This window comes from Garra rufa, chromosome 6 (assembly GCF_049309525.1).
Source record: "Garra rufa chromosome 6, GarRuf1.0, whole genome shotgun sequence".
Lineage (NCBI taxonomy): Eukaryota > Metazoa > Chordata > Actinopteri > Cypriniformes > Cyprinidae > Garra > Garra rufa.
In genome coordinates, this window is record NC_133366.1 from 55,362,059 (window position 1) to 55,382,495 (window position 20,437).

Below are 20,437 nucleotides of genomic sequence, written 5' to 3' on the forward strand. Positions count from 1 at the left end.
CAAAAGATAACGAACATCACAAAAAACGTACGCAAAATGAATGAAAACGTCACATTTAGTGCTTAAACGACTTCACAAAGTGAATGAAAGAAGCCGCCATCAATGAAGCATCATCCGCGCGTGTGCGAACCGACTGAAGTGAATCGACTCTTTCAAACAAGTTCAGTCAAACCGAAACGTTTGTGAATCACTCCATAAACAACACAACATTTAATGCAAACTTTATAACCTAACTAATAACATAGTGTATTATTAAACTAAATGTATTTTAGTTCTTTCACGGTGTTTTGTTTGAACGATAACCCAAATTATCAAGTGAATCATTTGTTTTGGTGAATCAGAACACAGTGTTCGAACGAACCGATTCGCTCAAATCGAGTTTCCCTAATGTTTTGGTTTCAGCAAAAGTCAAGACAATCGATTATCGATATCTTATAGATCATCAGTGCTCTTTTAATTTGTTTCAACACAGTTGTAGTAAATACGCCATCGTTTAATCGCTAATGCGTGGTTTGTGTGTAAATATAACGTGTTATTAAATGATTCTCTATCCATCAGTGATTCCGTGTTCGCCTTTAATGTCTGAACATGTGAACAGTTTATTCGCTGCTAGTTTATTTTATCATTATTTTATTAACACTGTAAACACACCGATGTAACGTTGACAGGCATAAAGCGCGTATTTAAATGTCATCACGTGACGTGGTGTTGTATGTTATGTATCATGTATTTCCGGTTAGGTTTTGTAACAATGATAGTGCGTTTATTATGTAAGTCAACATTAATAGTTCAGTTGTCCGGTGTGTTTGTTGACTGCAGCGGATCTCATTATTTACAGTAAGAACAACATCCGTTCATTTATCTTCATCATGTTCTAGTGAACACCAGCTGCATACTGTACTAGTTTGAGTTATTCTCGGTTTTAATCGCAATCTTAAATATTTCCTGTTTATTACCGTGAAGCTGCTTTGAAACAGTGAATTGACTTAAATGAGTATACTCTTTAATCTATTTTGATTTTACAGTAGAACAGTAAGTGCTAGTGTTTTGGGATAAAACTATTTTAGTTGTCAATATATACTACCACTCATAAGTTTAGAATCAAAAGTCTCTTATGCTCAGTAAAACTTCTTTTATTTGATCAAATATACAAAAATAATTAAATAAAACTGCAAAATGTTATTACAATATAAAATAATGGTTTCTGTTATAATATACATTAAAATATATATATTTTTCCCTGTGATCAAAGCTGAATTTTCAGCATCATTTCTCCAGTATTCAGTGTCACATGATCCTTCAGAAATCATTCTAATATATTGATTTATTATCAATGTTGGAAATAGTTGTGCTTCCAGATATTTTTTTGGAACCTGTGATACTTTTTTTAGGATTATTTGATGAATAAAAATTTAAAAAGAACAGCATTTATTTAAAATATAAATCTTTTCTAACAATAAAGTCTTTTCTGACAGAAATAAGTTTGATTTTTAAGGTATATTAACATAGGAGAACATTATTTTACAATGTAATAGTATTTCACAATATAACCCTTTTTTTTTGTATTTTTTATCAAATATATGCAGCCTTGATGAGCATATGAAAATTTAAAATACATTAAAAAGTTGAGCGATAGTGTATATATATGACTTATTTATTGATTTTTTTTAACAATACATGTCATTTATGTCTTGTTATATATTGTTATATTTATATGTGACCATGGACCACAAAGGGTAATTTTTTTTAAATTGACATGTACATCATCTGAAAGCTACATAAACAGGCTTTTCATTGCTGTATGGTTTGACAATATTTGGGCGAGATACATCTATTTGAAAATCTGGAATCTGAGGGTGTAAAATAATCAAAATATTGAGAAAATCGCCTTTAAAGTTGTCCAAATAAAGTTCTTAGCAATGCATATTACTAATCAAAAATGAAGTTTTGATTTTTTATGGTAAGACATTTACAAAATTTCTTCATGGAACATAATCTTTGCTTAACATCATAATGATTTCTGGCATAAAAGAAAATGCTGCAATTATACCCTTGCTCCAGGGTCACATATATTATATATATGCATTATTTATACATTATTTTACCATAATATGCCATATTTACGTGTTATTTATATATAATGTTTTTATTAGAGTATTTTAGTGAAAGCATTCAGAACCACTGAAAACAGAGGAGTGTGTGTAATTGTGGAGCTGCATGATCTGAGGAGCATGTGAAGTGTTTTACCGCGGTAAACCTGTGTGCAGATGAGCGAGGTGCGGCGGGCGGTGTGTGAGGCGCTGTGGGGGATGTGTGCGGCGGATGCCATGTCTATGCCGGTCCACTGGTACTACAACACACGGGACATCAGGAGAGACTTCGGCGGCTGGATCAGAGGACTGAGGGCACCGCGAGACAGACACCCGTCCAGCATCCTCAGTCTGTCCAGCACAGGTCAGAGCACTCAAACACTGCTGATGCTGCTTCACTCTGTGTGTGTGTGTGTGTGTGTTCTAGTGATGTGTGTGATTGTTCTGATTGTTGTGCAGCTGGCAGCGGACGCACCGGATCCAGCACAGCCGCAGCTCCTGTGGTGGGGAACGTGATTCTGCACGACAAGCTGAAGTTCTGGATGGATCCAAGCGGATCGGTGCACTACCATCGGGGTAAGACTCCTTAAACCTGCTCGTCTAGACCCATCCGGCGACCACTGATGATCAACACACAGACACAGCAAGAGCTGATGACAATCACAAGAGAGAAGCACAGGTTTAGTCTGAGTCACACAGTAAAACACATCTCCAGCAGAAACGAACACACGCTTTAGTTCTGACTGTGACATGTGGCATTCACTGCACAGATGACAGATACTCTGATTAGAAATACTGCCTCTGCAATTAACTGGAATAAATCACTTTAAGTTGCAGTACTAAAGTTAATAAAACTGAACTAAAACTGAATGAAAACTAAAGAGAAATATAAAAAAATTACAAAAGGAGTGAAACTGACATATAGTGTAATTAAAACAAAATAGAAATATGAAAAACTAATAAAAACAACAAAAGCACATATCAAAAGAACTTAAACTGACATTTAATGTAAATGAAACTAAAAAAAAATGTGAAAGAACTAATAAGAATAACAAAAGCACAAAACAAAAGGACTAAAACTGACATACAGTGTAATTAAAACTAAATAGTAATATTAAAAACACTAATAAAAATAACAAGAGCTAAAACTGACATGTAATTAAAACTAAATAAAATATTAAAAAGTAATAAAAATGACAAAAACACATAACAAACGGAGTAAAACTGACATGTAATTAAAACTAAACAGAAATATGACAAAGTAATAAAAATGACAAAAGTGCACAGCAAAATGACTAAAACTGACATCAAATTGAATAAAAACTAAAGAGAAATATTTATAAAAAACTAATAAAAACAACACAAGTTTTTAAACTAAAATTAAAATGGAATCTGAAATAGAAAAGCTAATTCAAAATATTATTAAAAAAATGTAAACGTATATAAATGATACTGAAATAAACTCTTCTGACTGTGATACTGAAGTGTGCACGGCAAAAAATGTTTTTCTTACTTACATTTTTATGTCTTGTTTCCAGCCAAAATATTTCAAAATTTTTAAATCAAGAAGTATTTTCTAGACGAGTAAAAAATAAATTAATAAACTGTTTTCCGTTTGAAATAAGGTTTTATTGCTTACCCCATTGGCAGATTATTTTGCTTGTTCTAAGCAAAAACTCACTTAATTTTGATTTTTTTTTTTTTCTGAAAACGAAAATAAGTTTTACTTGTCTAGAAAATCCTTCTTGATTTAAAACTTTTTAGATATTTTGGCTGGAAACAAGACAAACAATCTAAGTCGAGTTGTTTTTGCAGTGTGCTGACTGATGTGAGTTAATGATGTCAGTGTAGTGTGTAACAGCAGGTGTTCTGTGTCCTGCAGGTCTTCCAGCGGGTGGAAACACACTGAACGCTGTCTGTGCTCTGAGAGTGGCAGGTGTTCTCTCCAGCGGTGCGTTCGGTGCGGCCGATCCTGAAGCGCGAGCCGCCGTTCTGTCGGATTACGTTGAGTTCATGACGCGCCCCGGCTCACACCATGACACCTACGCCGAGTCCTTCCACAGGAGCTTCTTCTCTGACTGGCAGGAGCTCAGACCCACGGCACCTACAGAGGTAAACACATCACTAGACAGAGCGCTCCATCTCAGTGCTCCTGATGATGCTCCGTATTCTCTCGGCAGGTTCTGGAGTTTGCGGAGCGGCGATCCAGACGCATGTTGAACGCGTCCCGCGCTGACGGTCAGCTGAACGCTATCGGATGTCTTCCCATGGCCGTTCCCTTTGTCCTGCTGTCTGCCGCAGCCAATGAGGAAGAAGCAGTGAGTCACATGACACCAGCATCTCATCCAGACACTGTTTAATATTCATAAATCAACTCTGGTGCTCACTTTTGACATATCGTCACTTCACCGGAATCCTACAAAACTTCAAGGTTTGGCACTTGCTATGTGAATAAACAAAAAACTAAATCATGGGCATGATTAGAAAAGGTTATACGGTTGTGAAAAAAATAGTCAGACTTGTACTGTTAAAAAATGATGCCACTGGAAACCAATGGGAAATTAATTTCTCTTTATCTCCTAGTGGAGACATTTGGTACTGCATACATTTTTTTTTTGTGATATCAACCTCAAATTTGAAACTAATTGTTTAGATTTATGGCTTTGAGTTTCTCAAAGCAGTTTTAGAGTCAAATATGCTTCGAAAAATGTGTATTTCATATCAAATTTAAAAGTAGTATTTTTGTGCATTTTTCATAAATCTTAAAGAAATCTTATGAGCATTTGAGCTTTAGCACAGTTTAAGTTGGAAATGTCATTTTCTGTGCTTACAAAGTGAAAATACTATGAGAATAATGTCGAAATGTTTCAAGAATAAAGTCAAAATATTTAGAGAATAAAGTCGAAATATTGATTATTTTGAAAATAAAGTGGCAATTACGAGAATAAAGTTTAAATGTTTTGAGAATAAAGTCAAAATTTAGAGAATAAAGTTGAAATATTTTAAAATAAACTTGAAATTACAAAAATTAATTAGTATCAATTACAAGATTAAAGTTCTAATATTTGAGAGTATAATAACCTATTGCACATACAAATGGCCCGGATTGGGAGCACTGGGAGATATTCCAAACTCCCAAATCTTTCACTTTTATAGCGAATAACAAACAATATGTCTTAAAACAATGTGTTTTTCAGTTTTTAAGTGGCATGAGAATCAATATTTCATTCATGCCTTCTGATGGTGCTACACTTTCTTGCTATAAACTTGAAATGAAGAGGAAAAACATATTTATAATTTGTATTTTGTAAAAAAATTGACAGAATTTGAAAGCTGTTATGAGATCAAAGTTGTAATCTTAATCATAGGTTTTTTTTTATTTTTATTTAGTAATAATGAAAGAAATACAAAACAACCAAAAATACCACTAAAATACAAAATATTAAATATAAAACATTGTCAAACTAAAATATAGTACTGGAATGTAATAAAACTGAATATAAAATGCAGTGATTAGTGAGGAGGGTTATGGGCGTGGTAATGGAGATCTGTTGTTGTGATGCAGGTTGGTGCGGCGCTGGACTTGGTCAAGCTCACTCATCCTCACCCGACGCTGGAGCCGCTGGTGTCTCTGTACGCACAAGCTCTTCACGCCACGCTCAACGGAGCCTGTCTGAAACAGCAGGCGGAGACGGCACTCAGGTCACCCGCGCTGGACGCCTGGGACGCCTGTCAACAATTCATACAGCGCGCAGAGAGGTGCACATCTCACCTTACAACACAAACACAACAACATGTTTGATACAAACAGAACCATTCAGAAAGTACACATTGGGATATTACAGTTTTTACAGACGCTAGGACTCATTTCTCAATACTTTGGTCACTTTTGCAAAACTCTTCACACAGTCCTCCTAACCGACTTTCAGCTTGGCAAAGCAGTTCATTTCACATTCAAAATGCACTACAACTACCAAAACACTTTATTCAGGTCTCAAATAAACTCATTCTTCCAGAACACTAGCAAAGGTTGACAGCCGACAAACACACTTTGTCACCCACAAATAGTAAGTAACTCCAAAATACAAGAATTTGTAAACACACCATCCACTGATACAGATACAATAGTAAAGCTAATCTACTCACATTTTTAGATTTGAAATATGTTTTGATAAAATATTGCTGTTGAATTTTGCTGTCTTATTCAGTTTTGCATTATGTTATTGTTTTGAACATAAGTTTAACAGTTTTGAAAACAGTATGTAAGCATGTGCAAAATGTCCTGTACATACAAAGATTTTTGTCAGTTGTTGTGTCTGAGTGAGAAAAGAATTCATGACATTTGAGAGATGTAGTCATTGAATGCATTTTGTGCCAAAACAATGATAATTGATCCTCAGTTTAGCCCACATAGACTTCTGTTGTGCTCACTGTCAAAAGTGACCTAATTATTGAGAAATGTGTCCTAGCGTCTGTAAAAAAAACTGTAAACCAATGTTATTATTGTTAACTGAAACTATTACAAACGTTTTTTGGTAATTTGTTAAAAAATATTAAAGAATTTTTTTTTACTTAGATTAGTTGAAAATTAAAAATGTTGTCTTAATAACATCAGGTTAAAACACTAAAATGACTAAAACTAAAATAAAAATCTGCTGATGAGACGGAGTGCTGGTTTGTTGGGCAGGTTTCCAGGATCATCAGAGGAGCGTCTGAAGGTTCATCAGAGCGCTGTGGAGTCTCTGGGACTCGCCTGCTACACAAAAGGTTAGAAAACCCCAGACGATCTCAAACAAAACTACCCATGATGCTCTTCTGATGGTGTGTTTGTGTTCAGGAGCTCTCTGCAGTCTCTTCTACCTGGCCTACAGCTTTCACAATGACGTGACGGAGGGGATCCTGACCAACACCAACTGTGGAGGTGTGTTTCTGAATGACTGGAGAATCACTGAATGACTCCTTCATGATGATGGCAGCCTGTTCAAAGCAATAGTTCAGCAGAAAATCTAAATGTGCTATCCCCAGGACATCCAACATGAGCTTGTCATCATATTTGTAGAAATGTGTCTCACCAATGGATCCTCTGCAGTGAATGGGTGCCGTCAGAATGCGAGTCCAAACAGCTGATAAAAACATCACAATAATCCACAGCACTCCAGTCCATCAGTTCACATCTGGAGAAGACAAAAGATGAAACAAATCATTAAGACGCTATTAAAGAAGTTCACTTTCAGAACAAAAATGTACAGATAATGTACTCACCCCCTTTCATCATTCTCTCTTCCATTTCATCTTTCTTTCTTCAGTTCAAAAGAAATTGTTTTTTGAGGAAAACATTTCAGGATTTCTCTCCAGATAGTGGACTTTTATGGTGCCTCGAGTTTGAACTTCCAAAATGCAGTTTAAATGCAGCTTCAAAGGACTCTAAACGACCCCAGCTGAGGAAAAAGAGTCTTATCTAGCGAAACAATCGGTCATAAAAAATATATATATTATACTTTTTAACCTTAAATGCTCATCTTAGACAGCTCTGCATGAACTCTGATTTTTCTGGGTCAAGACAGTTAGGGTATGTCGAAAAACTCTCATTTTCTCTCTCAACTTCAGTATCGTCCAACATCGCTGTTTTCTGTTTTGTAAAGGGTGTTTGATCTTCTTTGCATGTTCACTTTGAAAACACTGGGTCTGTAATTCTGCAGCGATGGAGGATGATTTTGAAGTTGGAGGAGAAAGATGGGAGTTTTTAGACATACCCTAACTGTCTTGAACTGGAGTACACACAGTACGCATCACAGAGCTAGACAAGACCAGCATTTGAGGATAAAAAGTGTATAAATGGTAATTTAAATAAAAAAAAAACCGTATAGTTTTGTTAGATAAGGCTCTTATTTCTTGGTTTGGATCTTTTACAGCCCCATCATTTGAAGCTGCATTTAAACTGTATTTTGGAAATTTGGCACAAAAAAAAAGATTTGTCTTGTTTCAAGCCAAAATATCTAAAAAAGTCTTAAATCAAGAAGGATTTTCTAGACGAGAAAAAAATTGTCTTGTTTTCAGGAAAAAATACAAAAGTCAAAATTAAGTGAATTTTTGCTTGAAACAAGCTAAATAATCTGCCAATGGGGTAAGAAAAAAAATCTTGTTTTCTGTTTGAAGTAAGATTGTATTGCTTACCTCATTAGCAGATTATTTTAGCTTATTCTAAGACAAGACAATCATTTTTACTCATCTTAAAAAAATCCTTGATTTAAAAATGTAAAAGTATTTTGGACAAACAAGACAAAACAATCTAAGTAAGAAAAGCACTTGCAGTACCTTTAACTAAAATACGAGTCTATAATCCATAATACCTTCCTCCGGTGAAAAAGTCCATCATAAATATCCAGCCACATATTTGTTTAGAGCTGTTTTGGTTTGTAAATCTGTGCAGATTTCTCTCCTGATTCAGACCAGACCACTTTTTCACTGGAGGGAGCGTTATTATAGATTATGGACTCAATGTATTTGAGTTAAAAGTGTCTTAATGTTGGATTTGTTTGAGCTTTAGTCTTGTCAAGATGTGAACTGATGGACTGGAGTGGTGTGGATTACTGTGATGTTTTTATCAGCTGTTTGGACTCTCATTCTGACGGCACCCATTCACTCCAGAGGATCCGTTGGTGAGACAGTGATGCAGTGACACATTTCTCCAAGTGAGTGCATATTTTCATCTTAATATCTGTGTGAACTGCTTCAGCGTGTGCTGTATATCCTCAGGTGAGAACTGTAACCGCGGGGCGGCGTTAGGGGCTCTTCTCGGCGCTCGGGCGGCGTATCTGGGCTCAGTCGTGCCGCAGGAGTGGAAGAACGGGCTGGTGGACGCTCAGGAGCAAATCACTAACATCCTGCCGAATCTGAACAGATCCACATCAGTCTGATGTTCTCCTGCTTATGAACTCTCTCCTGCACCGCTGTGCTGTTTAAGCTCTAAACTCTTCATACATCTTTCTGTCGACTGTGTTCACAGACACACATTTACACGCGTGTGCTGCTGGCACAGGAAGTGTTGCCCACAGATGTGGTTTTTCAGCCTGCGCTGTGGAAGACGTTCCCCTCATCTGTATACCTGCGCCTCTGCTGTTCAGTCCCACTGTGACCTACTTGCATAACTCTCGCATTAGAAATGCATCTGTTATAGATTGAGTAAACGATAATCAGATGCTGATGCTTTAAAGATATTCATGAGAGTGTGTTTGAGACTTAAAGCACATCAGTCTGAGAACATGCTGAATGTGAATTATATCTGTGCACTAAACGCTCACACTGCACAAACTGCTTTTCTTAATTAGGATTGTTTGTCTTGTTTCCAGTCAAAATATCTAAAAATTCTTAAATCAAGAAGGATTTTCTAGACAAGCAAAAATTATTTTGTTGTTTTGTAAAGAAACAAGTCAAAATTAAGTGAGTTATTGCTTAGAACAAGCAAAAGGGGTAAGCAAGCATTTTTTTATATCAAACAGAAAACAAGATACCCCATTGGCAGATCATTTTGCTAGTTCCAAGTAAAAATGCACTTAATTCTATGCACTTTCCTTCTTGATTTAAGAATTTTTATATATTTTGGCTGGAAACAAGACAAAAAAATCTAAGAAAAGCATTTTTTGCAGTGCAATTTATAATATCGCTTCTTGTTTTTTAACCATCAGATTCTAAATGCTTCCACCAAAAGTGGCCATGATAAAGCATCTCAGTTGGATAATCTGGTGATATGAACGTATAGTGTCTGTTAGATTTCCTTTCTAGTCTCATCTAGTTTTAAACTATGCATTATGATTTAACTTTACTCAGTTTACTTTAAGACACTTAATAATGTGCATATTATACTCGCAATTAAATGATTAAATTTAATTAATATGCACATTATTAGATGCACTATAAATGTTCTTCTGCTTGTGCAGTCATTCAGATTATCTGCACATTTTGTAAAAACAGTTGTTTTTGTTGATGTTGATGATTCGGGTTGAGTTTATCTGTCCTATGAACATGCTGTTATGTTTTGTCTAATTCATATTTATATTTTTCATATTTTCAGATATAAATCTCATGAATCAGTGAGTGTGGTCCATGTCTTCTGGTGTGTTTGCAGCAGCTGTGAATGGCAGTAAATGAGCGGAACTGTGTTTGTTGGTGCGCATCAGCGTTTGATTTCTGTTTAAGCCGCTCGTCTCTCTGTGGTCTCAACAAACGAGACGAGACGCCAAAGTTCAATCGCTCCAGTAGCATGTAAAGCAGCTCATCACACGCAGATCTGAACTAGAGTCTAAACTCGAGCTGATTTCAAGACGGAAACCGCAAGGGCTTCTTATAGTTTTCGTAAATGAAAGTTAGAGGAACTGTAAAGCCGAATCGAGTCGTATAGATGATTCATTATGCAAATGCTACTGTGCTGTCAGACGGGGAACACTCTTTGAATGTTTAACAATTACAGTCAACGGAAACTATACTTCAAGGAATAGTTCACCTGAAAATGATCATTCCGTCATTATGTCTATGACTCTGTTCTGCAGAACCACACAAGAGGATATTTTGAAAACAACAAAGGACACCATTGACATTCATTGTTTGGAAAAAATAAATCAATAAATACAATAAAATTTCAAATATGAAGAAAAATTCCAAATTTTGGGGAGCAGGGTTTCTGCAAGTTGTGTGAAGGTAAATGTATTATTAAGTTTTAAATTTCAGATTTTAAATGTAACACCGAGCCAGAAAATTTAAAGAAGGAATTAAAAGGAACACAATACACCTGTGTGTTTTCTAAATGTAATGAATGGAGAACAAAACAGGTTGTGATAGCCACACATTTGAAGAAACAACAACCAACAGAAAAAAATCATATGACTTTAATATCTCTGCTCCACTAAAATATGGAAATATTTTTTACCTTTTACTAAATCGTCTGATCTTCCTTTCTATTTCTGTCTTGTTTTCCAGTGCAAATGTTTAAAGATTCTTAAATCAAGATACATTTACTGGAGAATCAAAATCACAGAATTTGATTTATAGAAATTGATCAAAATGAAGTGAGTTTACAATTAAAATGAACAAACATCTGTCGATGGACTTAAACTTAATCAACTTAATTCAAAATAAAAACAGGCTTTCATTCCTCATTGACAGATATTTGGTTTTGTTTTAAGCATAAAATTGTTTAGTTTTAATTCATTTTTCAGAAATCAAGATATCTTCATTTTGCATCTTGCATTTCGCACCATGAATGATGCTGAGAAAGATATTCATCCAAACATTTAATGCCATGACTTTCTGAATTTAAGACTTTCTGCTTTAATTTGAGATCTTTTAAGGCCTTAATTAGTGGGCTTTTTAAGACCTGCAGAAACCCTGGAGAGAAAATTATGACAATTATCATTTTTGCATGAACTAATTTCTCAAAAGGAAAAAGTTTCTAAAATCCTACATCAAGCACACCAAAGAAACTGAAATAACCAAATTGAACTGAAATGATCATCTACTGTACCGTATGCATTCAAGCATTAACTTAAATGTAACAGTTAAATGTTTGTGTGTAGTTTGATCTCTCCTCACATCATTTAGTAAGTTGAAATAATGTCAGTGCGTGTGTGTGTGTGTGCGTGTGTGTGTGTGTGTGTGTGTGTGTGTGTGTGTGTGTGTGTGTGTGTGTGTGTGTGTGTGTGTGTGTGTGTGTGTGTGTGTGTGTGAAATCTCACCGGTGTCATGAACGAAGTGAAGAATGTCTCTGTATCAGTGGCTCCATCTGCTGGTGATTAAAGAGCTGCTTCAGTCGCTCAGTGTTGTGCAATCTGCTGTCCGTTCGCCCAGCGTGTGTCCAGACCACAGCCATGAGTTACGGACTTTGATCCTCAAACTAAAACATCATGGAGTACAACCTGAACAGAATGAAGCTCTGCCACATGATCCTGACGCTGCTCGCCGTCCCAGTGTGCTTTGGGCTTCCATCAGGTGAGCGTTGAGATCTTAAAAACAGAGAATCAGACAATCCGGATCAGTGTTTGTGAGATCAGTCGTGTGTTAGTTTTGTTTCTCATCCATGTTTACATGTTAAACCAGAGACTGTGACGGTATTCAGACTCACTCACGGTCTGCTGGACGTTAACTCTCAGTCTCTTCATCATCTGCAGTCTTCCTCAGTCGGTCTGAGGCGAACCAGGCGTTAACGCATCGTGTCCGACGGGCAAACTCCTTCCTGGAGGAGCTGAAGCTGGGCGATCTGGAGAGAGAGTGTCTTGAGGAGATCTGCTCGTATGAAGAAGCCAGAGAGATCTTCACCGTCCCCGAACAACTGGTGAGGAGAACACAGAACAATCAGAGTTAGTGCTTAATTCAGATCATTCAGTCTCAGTTCAGTCAGTCTGAATTTACATCATTCAGAATCAGCCTCAAATCAGAGTGAGTCTGAATTCATATCATTCAGAGTCCGTCTCAATTTAAAATCAGTCTGAATTCAGATCTTCCTGTCTCAATTCAGAGTCCGTCTCAATTTAAAGAATTCAGAATCAGCCTCACATCAGAATCTCAATTCAGATAATACAGTCTTAATTCAGAGTCAGTCTGAATTTGTATCTTTCAATCTCAATTCAGTCATTCACAATTAATATAATTCAGAATCCATTCAGATGATTCAGTCATAGTTCAGAGAATACATTCAGTTTCAATTCAGATAATTTAGAATCAACCTCAATTTAGAGTCAGTCTGAATTCAGATCATTCAGAATCAGCCTCAAATCAGAGTAAGTCTTGATTCATATCATTCAGAATCAGTCTCAATTAATAGTCAGTCTCAATTCCTATTATTTGGTCTCAAATCAGAGTGAGTCTGAATTAAGATCATTCAGAATCAGTATCAATTTAAAATCAGTCTGAATTCAGATCATCCTGTCTCAATTCAGAGTCCATCTCAGTTTAAAGAATTCAGAATCAGCCTCACATCAGAATCTCAATTCAGATAATACAGTCTTAATTCAGAGTCAGTCTGAATTTGTATCTTTCAATCTCAATTCAATCATTCACAATTCATATAATTCAGAATCCATTCAGATGATTCAGTCATAGTTCAGAGAATACAGTCAGTTTCAATTCAGATAATATAGAATCAACTTCAATTTAGAGTCAGTCTGAATTCAGACCATTCAGAATCAGCCTCAAATCAGAGTAAGTCTTGATTCATATCATTCAGAATCAGTCTCAATTAATAGTCAGTCTCAATTCCTATTATTTGGTCTCAAATCAGAGTGAGTCTGAATTAAGATCATTCAGAATCAGTATCAATTTAAAATCAGTCTGAATTCAGATCATCCTGTCTCAATTCAGAGTCCATCTCAGTTTAAAGAATTCAGAATCAGCCTCACATCAGAATCTCAATTCAGATAATACAGTCTTAATTCAGAGTCAGTCTGAATTTGTATCTTTCAATCTCAATTCAATCATTCACAATTCATATAATTCAGAATCCATTCAGATGATTCAGTCATAGTTCAGAGAATACAGTCAGTTTCAATTCAGATAATTTAGAATCAACCTCAATTTAGAGTCAGTCTGAATTCAGACCATTCAGAATCAGCCTCAAATCAGAGTCAGTCTCAATTCCTATCATTTGGTCTCAAATTAGAGTCAGTCTGAATTCAGATCATTCAGAATCAGCCTCAAATCAGAGTCAGTCTGAATTCATATAATTCAGAATCAGTCTCAATAGTCAGTGTCAATTCCTATTATTTGGTCTAAAATCAGAGTGAGTCTGAATTCAGATCATTCAGAATCAGCCTCAAATCAGAGTAAGTCTTGATTCATATCATTCAGAATCAGTCTCAATTAATAGTCAGTCTCAATTCCTATCATTTGGTCTCAAATCAGAGTCAGCCTGAATTCAGATCATTCATAATCAGCCTCCAATCAGAGTCAGTCTCAATTCAGATCATTCAGAATCAGCCTCAAATCTGAGTCAGTCTGAATTCAGATCATTCAGAATAAATTCAGATAATTTAGTCTCAGTTCAGATAATTCAGAGTCAGTTTGAATTTAGATAATTTAAAATCAGTCTAAATTCTAAAATTAAGTCTTAATTCAAATCATTCAGTCTCAATTCAGTAAGTTTGAATTCAGAACATTCAGAATCAATCTCAATTCAGAGTCAGTCTGAAATCGGATAATTCAGAATCAGTCTCAATTCAGAGTCAGTCTTAATTCATATAATTCAGAATCAGTCTCAATTAATAGTCAGTCTCAATTCCTATCATTTGGTCTCAAATCAGAGTCAGCCTGAATTCAGATCATTCAGAATCAGCCTCACATCAGAGTAAGTCTGAATTCAGATTATTCAGAATCAGCCTCAAACCAGAGTCAGTCTGAATTCAGATCATTCAGAATAAATTAAGATAATTTAGTCTCAGTTCAGATAATTCAGAATCAGCCTCAAATCAGAGTAAGTCTAAATTCAGATCATTCAGAATCAGCCCTCAAATCAGAGTCAGTCTGAATTCAGATCATTCAGAATAAATTCAGATAATTTAGTCTCAGTTCAGATAATTCAGAGTCAGTCTGAATTTAGATAATTCAAAATCAGTCTAAATTCTAAATTAAGTCTTAATTCAAATCATTCAGTCTCAATTCAGTAAGTTTGAATTCAGAACATTCAGAATCAATCTCAATTCAGAGTCAGTCTGAAATCGGATAATTCAGAATCAGTCTAAATTTAGAGTCGGTCTCAATTCAAATAATTCAGTCTCAATTCAGAGTCAGTTTTAATTAAGATAATTCAGAATCAACCTCGACTTAGAGTCAGTCTGAATTCAGATAATTCAGAATCAGCTTTAATTCCAAGCAAGTCTCTGTTCAGATAATTTAAAGTCAGTCTCAGTTCAGATCATTCAGAGTCAGTCTCACAGTGAGTTGTTCCTGACAGTAATGAGCCTTGTGTTTAAAATGAGAAAACGCAACCAACAGTAGCATAGCAAAAATAGCAGCAGAGCTAAAGTAATGTAAATGTAACAGAATTCTCCTGTTGTGTTTCAGGAACACTTCTGGAAGAGATACACAGGTAAACTAGTCACACACATCTGATAAAAACAGATTACATTTTATAAATAACTGATGATAGAAGAGTTCAAAAATGTGACATTTTTAAATGTTGCACATAAATTTGACTGTTAAATTGAAACTGCATAGCAACGACCTAGCAACCTTAGACTGCAGAGAAACGGCCTCACAGCCACTGACAGTGAATTTGCACCAACTATACTCTCAGGCCCGGTTTCACAGACAGGGCTTAGGTTAAATCAGGATTAGGCCATAGTTCAATTAGGACAATTAAGTAATTTTTTATAAACATGCTTACAAAAATACATTACTGGTGTGCATCTTAAGACAAAACAAGGGTACTGATATATTTTAAGATCAAACAGTGCAATTTTATTATATATTTATTTCAGTTGAAACAACTCAGATTTACATTTTAGTCTAGGACTAGGCTTAAGCTTGTCTGTGAAACCGGGGGTCAGTGTCTTAAAGTCCTGTAAATCTGTCATTGCCTCTTCAGAGGTGGATTATTGTGAATCAGGACCGTGTCAGAACGGAGCCATGTGTGTGGATCAGAAAAACACATACATCTGCATCTGTCCAATGAAATTTGAGGGAAGACACTGTGACAAAGGTAGCACACAAACATCACAACACAACTCAACCATCTGCAGAATGAGCATCTACAGTTTTCATGTTAATCCTGTCGTCCCACAGAAATATTCCCACCCACTTCCTACGGATGTCTGTACAGGAACGGCGGCTGCGAGCACTTCTGTATAGACATCAGTAATTCCACTCATCGCTGTGATTGTGCACCTGGATACACACTACACCCAGACAACAGCAGCTGTGTGCCGCAGGGTCAGTCTGCAAACACACATCTCAGCCATCGGCTCCGTTCACAACACTGACCGCTGTCTAGACTAGTAGCACATGAGACAGAGTGTGCTATACAACGACACAGGGTCCAGTTATCAGCTCAGAAATAATGCTATTTAGCATTTGTAATGTTTAGGTTTCTTTAAAAGTGTCTGAACTTTTTGCAGTGTAGCCTAATAAATCAGTAAAAACCAATGCCGCTATCACTGCTGATTAGAAATGGAGGGTCAAGTCAAACACATTTCATTGTGGGATACAGTGTGTCACTGTGGGTCTATACTGCACACTTTGACATGTAGTTTATTCCATGCATACAGAGAATTCAAATACTGAGCATTAGATATGTTGCAATCTGCAGAACTCACCAGTGTTGTGGAAAGTTACTTTTAAAGTAATGCATTGCAATATTGCGTTACTTTCTAAAAAGTAGCTAATTACGTTACTCAGTTACTTTTTATGGAAAGTAATGCGTTACATTGCTTTTGCGTTACTTTTTAAATCTGGCCAGGGCTTGCTTGTTTGTTTTTAACATCAAATTAGAACTGTAGGAAAAGGAAGTTCAACACTCTTCAGCAATGAGAAAAATGAAGCACAAATGTTAATCTAAAGTAAGTTTGGCTTAGTAGTATTAGATCAACAAAGGTCAGCAGCAAAGATATTGGTTAATAAAATGGGATTAAATACATAAAGGAAACTAAACGTAACTGGCGTCACTTTTTTGAAAATGTAAACATTACTTTTTCTTAAATAAAAAAGTAATGCGTTACTTTATTAGTTACTTGAAAAAAAGTAATCTGATTACGTAACTCACGTTACTTGTAATGCATTACCCCCAACACTGGAACTCACAGATATACTTTTATCCAGAGCAACTTACTGTACATTGCATTGATGGAACATTCCATGAGTTCACACATTCCTTGAGATTTGAACCCATGACCTTGCCCTCGATAGGGTTAAGATCTACTGATCTAATCTACAGGAATGCTCTGGGGATAACTCTAAAATCACTGTGTTTTGTGCTAAAGGCCACATTGCTGTTGATGTAAACTCGTTCTCATCTTGCGCTCAGATGGTTTCCCGTGTGGAAGGCTGGTGCACAAGGCCGCGGGTCCGAGGATAGTGAAGGGTGACGTGTGTCCGAAAGGACAGTGTCCGTGGCAGGTGAGGATTCATGAGGAAATCAGATGAACAGCATGTGATTCCATGATCACAAAATCTTTCTCTGGACATCCTTCAAAGTAAAGCTTCCAAAAGTTTGGCAGTGATGCCTTAGGAGAACCATTTTCGGTTCCCTAAAAAAATTTCAGGATGGAAGCCCGTTTCTGCCACTGAATAAAAAAAAAAAATTACTGCAACTTTTTATCTCACAATTATGACTCTTTTTCTAAGAACTGCATTATACAAACTCGCAATTCTGACTTTTTTTCCTCAGAATTGTGGGATATAAACTCACAATTGACAGAAAATAAGTCAATTGTAAGATAAAAATTTGCAATTGCGAGTTACAAAGTCAAAATTGTGAGATACAAACTTGCAATTCTATAAAAAAAAGTCAGAATTGCATGCTATAAACTCACAATTGAAAGAAAAAAGAGCTTATATCACACAATTCTTACTTTATTTCTCAGAATTGCAAGTTTATATCTCGCAATTCTGACTTTATAACAGAATTGTGAGATATAAAGTCAGAATCACGTGATATAAACTCGCAATTTGCAAGAAAAAAAGCCACAATTGCGAGTTATAAAGTCAGAATTTTGAGATATGAACTTGCAATTCTGTAAACTTATCAGTCTTTTTTTCTTTTTCTTTTTATTCAGTGGCGAAAACGGGCTTCCATATTTCAAAGATCTGTTCCTCAAAAGCACAATTTGTTTGTCTGAAGAACATTTCAATAGCCTAAAGAAACTCCGTGGATGTTAAATTTTCTTCATGGATGCCACCAAAGCATCTTCATTTTTAAGAGTGTCCAGTGCTTTCACCAGAATCCGTTTGTCCTTCATATCATTGGTGTTTTCTCAGTTAGTGTCTCTGTTCATCTCCTCCACAGGCTTTACTCGAGCATGATGCACAGTATAAATGCGGTGCTGTTATTCTAGACTCCCAGTGGATTCTCACCGCAGCTCATTGCGTTTGGGAAAAGGAACCAAACCTCTTGCAAGTAATAGTTGGTAAGAAATGACTAGGTCAAGAACTATTGTCATTGTTGGGTTTGTTTCCAGGAGTTACTGCAATTGCAAAGAACTTTGTCAAACTCTGAATTAGAATTTGGAAACTTTGGATTTAAACTGGGAAAAACAAACTTTGGCTTCTCCCAGTGGACAGACGTCAAAATAAAACAGCCAAAATGGCAGTGAATTCTGCAGGTCGATGTGCTGCAACCTGTCCTGGTTTCACTGCTTATTTTGTTCTTCACTCTTGTGCTGTTCTGTTCCATAAGTTCAGATAAGTTGAAGAAAGTCCTCCCACATTCCTTCTCTTTTGATCTCATTTTGTCTTCTGCTGTAGGCGAACACATCCGTGGGACAGACGAAGGAACGGAACAGATAAGGAAAGTGTCTAAAATGTTCATCCACCCGTTGTACAATCACTCCAGCACTGACAGCGACATCGCTCTGCTGCGTCTGTTCAGCCCCATCACCCTCGGCCCCTTCACCATCCCCATCTGCCTTCCTCCGGTCAACGGCACGTTCGGACGCACCATCGGAGCCGTTCGCATGTCCACCGTCAGCGGATGGGGCCGTCTGGCTCAGTCCGGTCCGCCGTCTCCGGTTCTTCAGAAGCTGGAGGTGCCGAGGGTGTCTCTAGACGAGTGCAAGGCGAAGTCGGGTCTGAAGGTGACCAGGAACATGCTGTGCGCCGGGTTCGTGGAGGGCGGTCGGGACTCCTGTCAGGGGGACAGCGGAGGGCCGCTGGTCACACGATATAAGAACACATGGTTCCTGACAGGAATCGTGAGCTGGGGTAAAGGCTGCGCTCGCGCTGACGTCTACGGCATCTACACGCGCGTGTCTGTCTTTGTGGACTGGATTATGAAGACCGTAGCCTCTGCATAAACACAAGAGTATCTGAATGTTGTTAAAGGTGAAGTGTGTTTAGGAGCCGTTCACATAAGTTTCTGCTCTAAAAATGCGTGGGCAGTAGACTTTTTTTGAAAAGTTGAAGTTACTTTAAAGGATTAGTTAACTTCCAAAACAAAAAAAATACAGATAACTTACTCACTCCCTTGTCTTTCTTTCTTCAGTCGTAAAGAAATTATGTTTCTTGAGGAAAACATTTCAGGATTTCTCTCCATATAGTGGACTTCTATGGTGCCCTGAGTTTGAACTTCCAAAATGCAGTTTAAATGCAGCTTCAAAGGAAAAAGGATCTTATCTAGCGAAACGATGGGTTATTTTCTAATCAAATTTACAATTTATATACTTTTTCATTGCAAACGCTTGTCTTAGACTATTGCTGCTGCTAAACGGTGTGCACTCTGGTTCAAGACAGTTAGGGTATGTCTCCCATCTCAACTTTAAAACTGTCCTACATCGCTGCAGAAGTACCAACCCAGTGTTTACAAAGTAAACATCCAAAGAAGGTCAAACACCCTTTACAAAAAAAAAAAATGTAAAACAGCAATTTTGATTTTATTATTGGAAGAGAAAATGAGATGGGAGTTTTTTGACATACCCTAACTGTCATAAACAGGAATGCATACATTTCAGTAGAGCTAGACAAGACGCATTTACGGGTAAACAGTATATAAATTGTATTTTTTTTAATAACCAATTGTTTTGCTAGATAAGACTCTTCTTCCTCGGCTGGGATCGTTTAGAGTCTTTTGAAGCTGCATTTAAACTGCATTTTGGAAGGCACCATTGAAGTCCACTATATGGAGAACATTCCTGAAATGTTTTCCCCAAAAAACATAAATCTTTACGACAAAAAAAAAATACATGAACATCTTGGATGACAAGGGGGCGAGTACATTATCTGTACATTTTTGTTCTGGAAGTGCAACAGTGTGAACGGCCCCTAAGTCAGTCATTGGTAGTTTAGTTTAAATCACTGAAGAGTTAAATACTTTCACAACATTGATTTGTTTGAGCGGACCGATGTGTCGATTATGTTTGTTTGGACTGGATTCGTGATTTTCACCCTACAGCATTGTGAAGAAACACTGGCACAAGCAAACCAGAAAAAATAACCATCTGGTTATAATAAATTTTGGAGCAAAAAAGTAACACGCTTCACCTTTAAAGACACATGAAGACACGTGAGTATATATAATAAAAGATGGCACAACATGATTAAATTTGTATTATGTATCACTGGAATATGCACATATATTAGCACAAATAAACGTTTTTGAATGTTGTCGTGTGTCGTGGCATCTCTGTGGATCAGTAAGGGGGGTGTTCTTAAAC

The 20,437-nt window shown here is 36.6% G+C and overlaps 2 protein-coding genes across 2 annotated transcripts; both read left to right on the forward strand.

Annotated features, from left to right (window-relative positions):
• The first annotated feature begins 603 nt into the window (after positions 1 to 603).
• LOC141336008 (uncharacterized) lies at positions 604 to 10,182 on the forward strand. Its single transcript, XM_073841516.1, has 9 exons — positions 604 to 837; positions 2,268 to 2,454; positions 2,550 to 2,666; positions 3,973 to 4,202; positions 4,271 to 4,408; positions 5,656 to 5,849; positions 6,778 to 6,857; positions 6,928 to 7,011; positions 8,847 to 10,182. Exons 2-9 carry the CDS (start codon positions 2,268 to 2,270, stop codon positions 9,005 to 9,007), a joined length of 1,191 nt encoding a protein of 396 aa, XP_073697617.1. The 5' UTR covers positions 604 to 837; the 3' UTR covers positions 9,008 to 10,182.
• A 1,753-nt stretch (positions 10,183 to 11,935) lies between these two features.
• LOC141336006 (coagulation factor VII-like) lies at positions 11,936 to 20,387 on the forward strand. Its single transcript, XM_073841514.1, has 8 exons — positions 11,936 to 12,071; positions 12,251 to 12,414; positions 15,138 to 15,162; positions 15,661 to 15,774; positions 15,858 to 16,004; positions 17,095 to 17,186; positions 18,076 to 18,196; positions 18,534 to 20,387. The coding sequence occupies exons 1-8, from the start codon at positions 11,987 to 11,989 to the stop codon at positions 19,079 to 19,081; spliced, it is 1,296 nt and encodes a 431-aa protein (XP_073697615.1). The 5' UTR covers positions 11,936 to 11,986; the 3' UTR covers positions 19,082 to 20,387.
• The last annotated feature ends 50 nt before the right edge of the window (positions 20,388 to 20,437 follow it).

Excerpts from the sequence above, each read along its gene's own strand:
- LOC141336008 (XM_073841516.1), top strand. The coding sequence starts at position 2,268 with ATGAGCGAGGTGCGGCGGGCGGTGTGTGAGGCGCTGTGGGGGATGTGT. Across the intron at positions 4,409-5,655 it reads CAGCCAATGAGGAAGAAGCA|GTTGGTGCGGCGCTGGACTT; the intron begins GTGAGTCACATG and ends GTTGTGATGCAG. Across the intron at positions 6,858-6,927 it reads ACTCGCCTGCTACACAAAAG|GAGCTCTCTGCAGTCTCTTC; the intron begins GTTAGAAAACCC and ends GTTTGTGTTCAG.
- LOC141336006 (XM_073841514.1), top strand. The coding sequence starts at position 11,987 with ATGGAGTACAACCTGAACAGAATGAAGCTCTGCCACATGATCCTGACG. Across the intron at positions 12,415-15,137 it reads TCACCGTCCCCGAACAACTG|GAACACTTCTGGAAGAGATA; the intron begins GTGAGGAGAACA and ends GTTGTGTTTCAG. Across the intron at positions 18,197-18,533 it reads CCTCTTGCAAGTAATAGTTG|GCGAACACATCCGTGGGACA; the intron begins GTAAGAAATGAC and ends CTTCTGCTGTAG.